At 45.4% G+C, this 10,350-nt stretch overlaps 1 protein-coding gene across 1 annotated transcript in view; it reads left to right on the top strand.

The window, feature by feature from the left end:
* Positions 1-4,732: 4,732 nt before the first annotated feature.
* Tgm6 (transglutaminase 6) overlaps positions 4,733-10,350 on the top strand; it is a 72,965-nt gene continuing 67,347 nt past the window's right edge. The window contains exon 1 of the mRNA XM_026788454.1: positions 4,733-4,817. Coding sequence (XP_026644255.1) covers positions 4,733-4,817 — 85 coding nt within the window. The remainder of the gene's footprint in view (positions 4,818-10,350) is intronic.

Below are 10,350 nucleotides of genomic sequence, written 5' to 3'. Positions count from 1 at the left end.
CATCATGGTCTTGACCTCTTTGCTCATATTCTCACTCCTCCCACTCTTCAACTGGACTTTGGGAGCTCAGTCCAGTGCTCCAATGTGGGTCTCTGCTTCACCTGCTGGATGAAAGTTCTATGGTGATATTTAAGATATTTATCAGTCTGGGGCTGTCAGACATGCCTCCTTTTCTCTCTAGTTTGAGGCTTTGAGGTCAGACCGAGGACAAGTCGGCTTTGACCATTACTCTCCCATCCGTTTTTACTGGGTGTCAAAATACAGTTTCCCACATACAGATACTTCTTAATTAAGAAGGGTTCCCACAACTTAGAGAGACTCTGGATAACAAAGAAAAACAATCCATTAAGGACTAGTTCTTTCTAAAGAAGCCTGATTAAAAATTAGACAAGAATCATTTGACAGGACTTCTACACCTGCCCCTTCATTTTTGTATTTTTCACAATATGCATGGAAAGTTGGTAATTTTAATATATTAAAAAATTTCCAATTTTTAAGTAACTTAGAAAATGTTGTTCTGGAGATTTGTTTGTATATATAGTTAAGTCCTGTTTATCAAAAAAGATTGACTAGTTGTCCATGGTAGGTTCAGGTGCAGTTAAATTCAGAACACTATAGACCATAGCTGCTAGCTAGTTATATTTCACTAGTTTTTTGTAATAACTTTCAAAATTTGTAGATTATGGACTAAGTTGAGAAATCTAGATTTAAAATATTTGAAATGATATAAAAATAATATGCATTATGATTTTTAATTAAAGTTCCCAGAATTCTTCAAAAAAAAAAAGATATTTATCAGTCTGACTACAGGGCTGGGGTCATCCTTGTGAATTCCTGGGAATTTCTCTAGAGCTAGGTTTTTTGCTAACCCCAGATGTTGCTTCCTTAATCCTCTCTGCTCTTTCCCACCATACAAGGCTAAGGTATTAGTCCCAAGTCACTGTGCCCAGGTCTGCAATGTTCTTGATACACCCCGTGTTCCCTTTGTGCAGCATCATTTGATTAGCTTCCTGCTGTCTTTGTCCCATTGGATGATAGTTTCTCCTGACTCTGTCCCACTTTTTCCCCTGAAAATAATATATAAGATGCTATACTTCTTAATAAGCTTACTTGGCATAAGACAGCTTATGCAAGACCTCCCAGTCAGTCCCAGATGTTTTGTCTTCTCTATTGTCTATCTTTTATCTTCTACCTCCTGGTCCCTTCTCTCAGGACCCTGTCACAGAAGAACACCTTGCTGGTCCAGGTCAATCTATAACAGATTATCTTTCTTTCTAATGAAACTTCAGTATTTGCACACATGCAGACACATTAAAGTATTTCATGCAAGAATGTTAACAACATTAAAACAGCTTAACTATGTAAAAAAAAAAAGAGGATTTGCTGCTGTTTTAAAATAGACAGCTACGTTCCCCCATTCCTCCCAGAGGATATAGTGCAGTGCATTCTTCCCAATATTTTAGTCCTTAGAAATGGGAGAGAGACACCTCCTAGTGGCCTGTGGGAGAATTACATGCATCTGTAAATCTGAGGCTTGAATTTTGAAGAGCTGAGGATTTAACTCTAAAGAAGTTGGGTATTTTTTAATGGGACAACGAAATGCTTCATCCCTGTATGATGTAATCTTCTGATATCACCAGGCCCTAAATTTACCAGCCCAAGATTTCAGTGAGTGATAGATATGTGGCTAGCGAGTCCCTGCTTCCAGTCAGATTCTGAGGCTTCGGCAGCAATACGTCATGCCTTCTACAAGCTCGTTGTCATGCCGACTGGGAAGTTGCCCTGGGGGTTGTGGGAGAGAGGTAGGAAAAAGATGACGCTGTGAGCATTTAAATAAGCACAGACCACAAAGCCAAATGCTGTTTAGTGCTAGGCAGTGTCGGAAAGGAGGTGTGATGGTTACATGCTACCATAACTCGTCAGTGTTTAGGATCACCCAGGAGACACACCACACCTCTGAGCATGTCTGTGAAAGTCTTTCCAGAGAGGATTAACTGAAGGGTCAAGACTCACCCAGAGTATGGGCAGCACCATACCCTGCGCTGAGGTCCTGGACCAAAGAAAAGGAGACCCACACAGAGCATGCTGCACACTACCCTCTACTTCCTGATGGTGGACACACAGGACCAAGTGTCCCGTATCCCTGCCATCACAGTCAGAGCAGCCCTTCCTGCCTCTCATTCCCCACCCGGTCGTGATAGACTGTACCCTCAAACCGTAAGCTAAAATAAACTTGTTCTTCTTAAGGTGCTTTTATTAAAGCAACAAGAGCAGTACCGATATTTAGTGGAAGCTCAGCACTACACGGGAAATGTGGACAGCAGGGGCCTGGCTTATGGTGTTTTGGAGCAGAACCAGGACTCTCTTGGGAACTGGCTAGGGATCATCCATGCTACACTCTCATGGAGGATCTGGCTGCATTATGCCCTTGTCCAGAAAATTTGAGTGAGAACAAATTTGGATTTTAGTTGGCTACATTGGGCACCAATTTGTTTAAGGGAGGCCACTTGTCCCCAGCTGCTCAGCCCTGAAATAATTACACAGAAACTATATTACTTAAATCACTACTTGGACCATTAGCTCTAACTTCTTATTGGCTAACTTTTAAATATTAATTTATCCCATTTCTAGTCATCTGTGTATCTCCACTTGGCTGTGGCTTACTGGGTAAAGTTGTGGTGTCTGTCTCGGGTGGGGCTCCATGGCTTCTTTTTGACTCTGCCCTTCTTTCTCCCAGCATTCAGTTTAGTTTTCTCCACCTAGCTGTGTTCTGTCCTGCTATAGGCTCAAGTCAGCTTTCTTTATTCATTAATGGTAATCACAGCATACAGAGGGAAATCCCACCTCCGTTGTCTGGTGAGGAAATTGTGTGACAGAACTCATGCAGGCTGTGAAATGGTAGTTGCTTATTGCTCTTAGATCCGTGTCTAGGGAGTACAGAAAAGTGGGACTCTGTGCTGGTGAGAAAAAGAGACACACAGGACATGGAGAGCAATCATAGTTGATAAAGAGATGAATGTCATTAAAGAGAAACCTGGACCCTCCCTCCATCCTGAGTCTGTCCCAGCTGGAGAATTGGAGGACTTCAGACACCCGCTCCTGACCACACACATTTCCTCCACCCCATATACACCCATGTGGAAGAGGTTAGGGGTCTTGGCACTCTTTGCCCCAGGACACACTTCTGTGTAAAATCCAGCTGGGGAAACCAGCAGATGTGGCTCCTTCCCCATACCCAGTGTACAGTTCTGCCCACTGTTCCACCTGCCTGTGAGGTCAGAGGACTCAGAGCCCACCATGCCTACAGTTTGCTCCTGCGCCCCATCTGCATCCCACATGCTCCAGCTGATGAGGAGAGAAGAATGAGACCCCTTTACCCTGGTGCACACTAGTGCGGTGTCAGGCGCATCTAGGCTGGTGAGGTTGGAGGATGTGAGATTCCTTCTGCTTCTAGCACACCCCGATGGGGCAAGTCAGATGATAGACAACTTACCTGTCCCCAGTGCACATTCCTGGTGTTCCATGTACATCAGGGTCGTGAACTCAAAGGACCCATGACATCATCCCACCATGTATGCACGCGCGTGCGTACACACACACACACACACACACACACACACACACACACCATAGTCTTGAGTGCACTCTAGCTTGTGAGGTCAGAGGCTGAATGGAGTATCTCCCTCCAACACACAGAAAGAGGTCAGTGGTGGTTCTCCCACCCTTGGCCCCGGGTGGCCATGGTCGCCTCACCTACCACTTTGAACTTCAAGCAACACGAACTGAACCAGGACCTATCAGGGAAACACCAAGTACCAAGCCAAATGCTCACTGAACATAGGGGTGCCAGAAAGACTAATCAGCAAACTAATGCACTGAGACAGGAAAGTCTCAACGCAGAAACACAAGCCACATGAGACACAGCCAGGACGAGATGTCTACTGAAAACAGGTTTTTTTTTTTCAGCCCCGTGGTAATGCCCCCCAATAGAGTGACTTAGATGAAATTCCAGAGAAAGAATTCAAAAGAACTGATACAAACATGCTCAAAGAATTCAAAAAGGACGTGAATAAACTTGTGGATGATTTGAAAGTGATATGGATAGTCTCCTGAAGGGAATCCAGGGAACACAAACAGCTGAATTAAATAAGAGAATCAATTCAGTCTGTGAAAATAGAACTCAACAGAGACAGAAATACTGGAGCAAAACCAAGCCGAAATGAAACTGGGAAGGAGATTCTGTAAGTCAAATAAGCATCTCAGCGGAGAACCTCGGGGCAGAATATCAAGGCCTGCGGACAGTGTACAGGAACTGGATTGTGCAGTTAGGCTGGTGAGGTTGGAGGATGTGACGCAATGGCGAATATTTTAATGTACGGATGGGATATGTAAGATCTTTGCAACATTATGAAAAGGCCATATCTGCAAATTTCAGGCAAAGGAGAAAAATTTGAGGGTAAAGTCAATAAACTCATAGAAGAAAAGTCTCCAAATATGTGGAAAGAAATGTTCATCTGGGTACAAGAAAACCAAAGGGACAGAGCTAGAAAAAGAATCGCCCATGTAATGTTACCGTTTATAAAGAAAAGAAAGACCTAACAAAGGAAACATGTTAAAGAGGCAGGAGGGGGTGAGTCAGATACATAGGCAGGCCCACGAAAATCAAAGCAAAATTTCCAGTGGAAACTCTAAAAACAGGTAGGACTAAAAAGAGTCGGACTTTAGTTCTCGCATGGCGTCTTGGCAGTGCAGCTCCGTCACAGGTTCGGCACTGCGCATACCTCTGGCTCAGCACCACCACGATGCCCAACAGGAAGGTTAGGGTCAATGGAAGAGCGAAGGGGGCGACCAAGCGACACTCTGCGAGGCTGTCAGCCAAGCCTGCCCGTGCCAACATGGACAAGAAGCCAAAAAAGGTCATGGGAAAGGATAAGTAAATCATCAGACAAAAAAGTAGAAACGAAAGGGAAGAGATGAGGAAAAGGCAGTCTGAAGTGGCTAACGAGCAAACTACAGAGCTTGTGACTGTCTCGGGGGTCACCACAACAGTCCGCAGAGGAGGCTAGTTTTATAGTCTACAACACAAAGCCTACTAAATGGTAATTTGGAGCCTCGGCCGTGCATTTGTGTCTGAAATACTTTAAATTATATCTAGTCTCATGTTTCTAGACCAACTGTTTTCCTAAAAAACCACTCCTCGGGCCAGGTGGTGGCGGCGCACGCCTTTAAACCCAGGACTTGGGTAATAACCCTGAATACTGAATAGACTCAACTTCTTCACTCAAAAGATACAAACTAGCAGATCAGATCAGAAAACAGAATCCCTGGGCTGGAAAGATGGCTCAGTGGGTAAAGACTTACTGCCAAGCCTGGTGATGTGAGTTCAACTCCCAGGCTCCCATGGGGAAGTAAAAAATTGACTCCCACAAGTTGCCCTCTGACCTCCATGCATGCAGCATGGTGTACTCATGCACGTACGTACAAACACACACACAGACACACACGCACGCACGCACGCACGCACACACACACACACACACACACACACACACACTAAATCAATAAATAAAATTTGAAAGGAAAACAGAATCCTTATGATTCCTGCCTTAAAGAAACACATCAAAGATGGACCCAGAAGGCTGGCTAGCATGCATAGTGCCTGAAGGTGCTATGCAAACCTCTGGAGGAGAAAATTCATCGGCATTCTTATCTTGCATGCTGAAACACTGATCTACCAGACAGTAGGACAATAGCAGTGGTGTGACTGTTTCAGAGAAAACAGACCACTTTCTGATTGGATGTAAAGTCCACTCCGTAGGTGGGAACCCATGCCGGATAAGGTAAGCCAACTCAAAACTCTATAGCTACACCACCCTGGATTGCCTCCCAGAACCTGAAGGTAAGACCCTAGTGCTGGAGACACCATAAGCTTTGGACACAGGACTTAGAGGGATAAAGCTAGAACTGCACCCCACGCCTTCCTCCTGAGGATTAGCTGTCAGAGTATCGGAAGGTGTTGTCCACGATACCAAGAAGAAAAGTAATTGATAGTCCTATCCAGCTGCTCAATCTATGAGCCACAATAATGCCTGGCCAGGAAAGATATCCCCAACAGTGTGACAGCAGCACCTTTGTCTCAGGGGTACCCAATAGATGTCTAACAGGACTAGACATTAATTCCACTTCACAGGAGGGAGTTCATGCCAGGCCCTGCAAACCTAGCCAACAAGCCTTGGCTAGAAAAGTCACGGACCCTGGAGGAGAACCTACTACTGTTGCTTTCCTAAACCAATATGGTTTCTAACTATATCCTAATTATACCCACAGATAAACGTAGCTGTCACCTCTTATCAAAGAAGCCTTGAGGACATTTTATTAGAATTTAAATGGAACAAAGAAAACAAGCAAGCTACCTGTCTCAACAGCCGTCCAAAGGAGAACGGGGAGATAAGGGGAAAGGTCATGACCCTTCGAGTCAGCTTGGACTTCTGACACAAGGCAGTCGGGCGGGCGTCTGGTAGGGAAGGAAGCAGTAGAAAAGGAGACGTGAAGTCGGAAACATTGGGGAAGTCCAAGGGTTAGGGAAAGCAGAAGTCAGGTGGAAATAGAAAAGAAAAGGTTACACCTTTCTGAGTATCCGGGCAAGACAGCAGACTCACAAAGCAGCGTGCCTGAGCTCTGTACTGGGAATTTAAGAAAGAAAAGGTACAGTATCTCGTTAGAGGAAAACTATTCTGCCCATCTCTTTAGCATGGCTTAAGGTGAGCCCACCTTTCTAGGAGTGGTGTAGTGGCATTTCACTTGTATTTTAATAAATAAAACTTGTCTGAGGATCAGAAAAGTAACACAGCCATACTGGCCAACCTTACATACAGACCAGGCAGCGATAACACACACCTTTAATCCCAGTAGTCACACTAGCTTGCCATAGGCGGTAATGGTACACACCTATAATCTCACTGGTGCATGTCTTTAATCCCAGTGGTGCATGTGTTTAATCCCAGTGGTGCACATTTTTAATCCCAGTGGTACATGCCCAGTCCTAGAGAGGATTATAAAACGGGAGGAGACAGTCTCATTCTGGGATTCCTGGAGGCAGGATCACCATTTCAGACTGAGGTTGAGGTAAGAGCCAGTGACTGGCTGCTTTGCTTTTCAAATCTTCATGTTGAACCCCAATCTCTCTCTCTGAACTTTTATTAATCGTGCTTCAGAACGGCTCCTTGGCCAAGTGACTGACCTGACTTGAGCGGAACATTAGGTCTCCACCCAGGCCAAAGAGTCGATTCTTTTGACCAGAGTTCTTTTTTGTTTCCTTAACGGGCTGTTATTGCTTCTCTGGCTTTCTCCTAAAATCAGGAACCAGACCAGACACCAGAACCCCCAAACACCAAAGAAACATCTTTTTGCAGCGGACAGACCACTACAAAGATCTACAGCTGGTCAAAAGCCTCCTCCAACAAGACCGTTCCTCCTAATCATCCTCTATCAGTTCCACCAGCTGGGGACCGAGTATTCAGATGTGTGAGCCCAGGGACCATTCTTATCCAAACCACCACATTCCGCTCCCTGGACCCCATAGGCTTGTGGCCAAATCATAATGCATTCAGTTCAGTTTCAGAAATCCTCATAAACCAGGGTGGTGGTGGCGCACGCCTTTAATCCCAGCACTCGGGAGGCAGAGGCAGGCGGATCTCTGTGAGTTTGAAGCCAACCTGGTCTACAAAGTGAGTTTCAGAACAGCCAGGAAACCCTGTCTCGAAAACAAAACAAATAAAACCAAAAGTCCTCATAGGCTTTCAGTCTCAACATTGTTTTAAAGTTCAAAATCTCTTCTGAGACTCAAGGTAAACTCTTAACTGTAACACCCTGTAAATTACATACTTCCGTCACACAATGGCACAGAACATACATTCATACATTGCTGTTCTGAAAGGGAACAATGAGGGCATAGTGAGGAAACACTGAACCAAAGCAAGACCCAAACCCTGGAGGGCAGCTCCAAACCCTGTAGCTCTGTCAGTTGTCAGAGGGCCAGATGGCCCCACCCTTCCCGCTCCCTTCAACATAATCCTCTCGTGGTCTTCACATTCACACGGATGCACACACTCACACACTCACACACTCACACGCACTCCACACACAGAGAGAGACTCATATACACAAATAGATAGAAAAATATAAAAAAAGAAAGAAAAATGAGACAAAAATGACAGGAATTAGCGAGTTTCTCTCAATAGCACACTTAGATGCAAATGGTTCAGCTCATTAATAAAGAGGCACAGATTGCCTGCACATATTGAAAAAGAAAACTGGATCCAACTTTCTGTTTTCACCAAGAAACACACCTTCCTTGTATAGACACCCAGGGGCTAAGAGTCAAACACGTAAAACCACCTATCAAGCAAATAGAAACCAAAAAAAAAAAAAAAAAAAAAAAAAGAAGAAGAAGAACAAACTGGTGTAGCGATTCTGATATCTGCTAAAGTGGATCTCAGAAGAAGGCCACTGCATTATCAATAAAGGGAGCAATACATCAAGAAAATATATCCAGGTTATGACAAGGGTGATAAGGAGTGGGGATAGCCCACCGTCATATTAGTGACAGCCAGCAGAGGGAGTGCGAGACTAGAATTACCCTGAAGAATTTGATGAGCAGCCAACGCAAGACTCAAAACCAGTGACTTCAATGGGCAATCAAGGGTGAGAACCAAGGCTGGAAAGAATGAACTAAAAGCACACCGGAGACTTGTTAAAAGCGCTCACTCTATCCCAACACAGGAAGGGTTGGGTGCTGGTGTGGAAGGTAGATGGTGTGCAGCGCTCCAACTCTCGCAGCGTCTTTCTGTCCCTAGTCTCAGCCACTGCTGCAGGCTTCTGCACCCAGCAGCCTTGAACCCGGGCTTTAGACTCCATTCTCTATCTATGACGTTAGTTAGGATTCCAAGGACCTGGCACAGCATGCGTGCGTATGTGTACGCAGCCAGAAGCCCAACCTTGTCGCAACTGGAAGGGCAGCCCACTGTGCCTTCTCCATGGCTACCAGCGGCACGTCCCAGTGGCTAGCTACCTCAGTGCTACACTCTGTTGTCTCATCCTCTGGAAAGCTACCCTTTGTTAACACTTCCATATACCTTTGCCTCCAGCTCTGCGTTCACAGGGTAAGGCAAAACGAGGCAAAAACGAGACAAAACTGGTCATAAATCAATACATTTTTACCCTGGTTTGATGTTCATTAGCAACCTGACAGAATCTAGAACCACCTTGGAGATGGGCCTCTGGGCATGTTTGTGGGGCCATTACCTTGTGTAACTGAGGGCAGTGGCCTTCCCTGACTGGTCCAGACAATACAAGTGGAAAAAGGAGGTGCTCAACCATCGCTTCCGGCTTCTTTACTAGAAATGCCATGTGACCAGCTGTCTTCAGCTCATGTCGGGGTGACTTCCTGGCAATGGTAATGGGATTGTGAGCCAAAATCAATCCTTTCTCCCTTCAGGGCTAGGGGGTTTGGGCCTTTTCAGTTTGGCTTGGGTTTTTTATTTGTTTGTTTTGGTTTAGTTTTGGTTTGGTTTTTTGGATTTTTAAGACGGGATTTCTCTATGTAGTCCTAGTTCTGGCTGTCCTGGAATTCACGCTGTAGACCAGGTTGGCCTCGAACTCACAGAGAACCCACTTGCTACTACCTCCTGAGTGCTTGGATTAAAGGTGTGCACCACAACTGCCTGGCTGGGTTTCTGTTTTTGACAAGGTCTTGTTATACCGCTCTGGCTGGTCTAGTACTCATTGTACAGACCAGGCTGGCCTGGAACTCAGAGTCACCTGTCTCTGTCTCCCAAGGCCTGGGATTAAAGACATGTGCCACCATGCCTGGCCCTTAATTTGTTTTTGCCTGGGTGTTTGATCACAGCGACAGACACGAAACAAAAGCAGATGGCATGGTGGCCTGAGCAGGAATGGTCTTCATAGGCTTGTGGATTTCAGTGCTTGGTCATTAGGGAGTGAAGGCACTTGACAGGGATTAGGAGGTGTGGCCTTGTTGGAGTAGGTGTGGCCTTGTTGGAGGAAGTCTGTCACTGGGGATGGGCTTTGAGGTTCCAGGGGCCCAAGGCAAGCCCAGTGATTCTTTCTTCCTGCTACCTTAGGATCCAGATGTAGCACGCTTAGCTACCATGTCTGCCTGTGTGCCACCATGCTTCCCACCATGACAATGATGAACTAAACCTTAGAGATTGTAAGCCAGCCCCAATTAAATGCTTTCTTTTACAAGAGTTGCCATGATCATGGTGTTTCCTCACAGCAATCAAGCACTTAGACAGATGAGGACATGGAACTGTATTGTCCTGTCCCTTA

The sequence above is a fragment of the Microtus ochrogaster genome, unplaced genomic scaffold (assembly GCF_000317375.1).
Source record: "Microtus ochrogaster isolate Prairie Vole_2 unplaced genomic scaffold, MicOch1.0 UNK3, whole genome shotgun sequence".
Lineage (NCBI taxonomy): Eukaryota > Metazoa > Chordata > Mammalia > Rodentia > Cricetidae > Microtus > Microtus ochrogaster.
The sequence above is the reverse complement of the archived record's forward strand: the minus strand, read 5'-3'. Positions and strand labels throughout refer to the sequence as shown.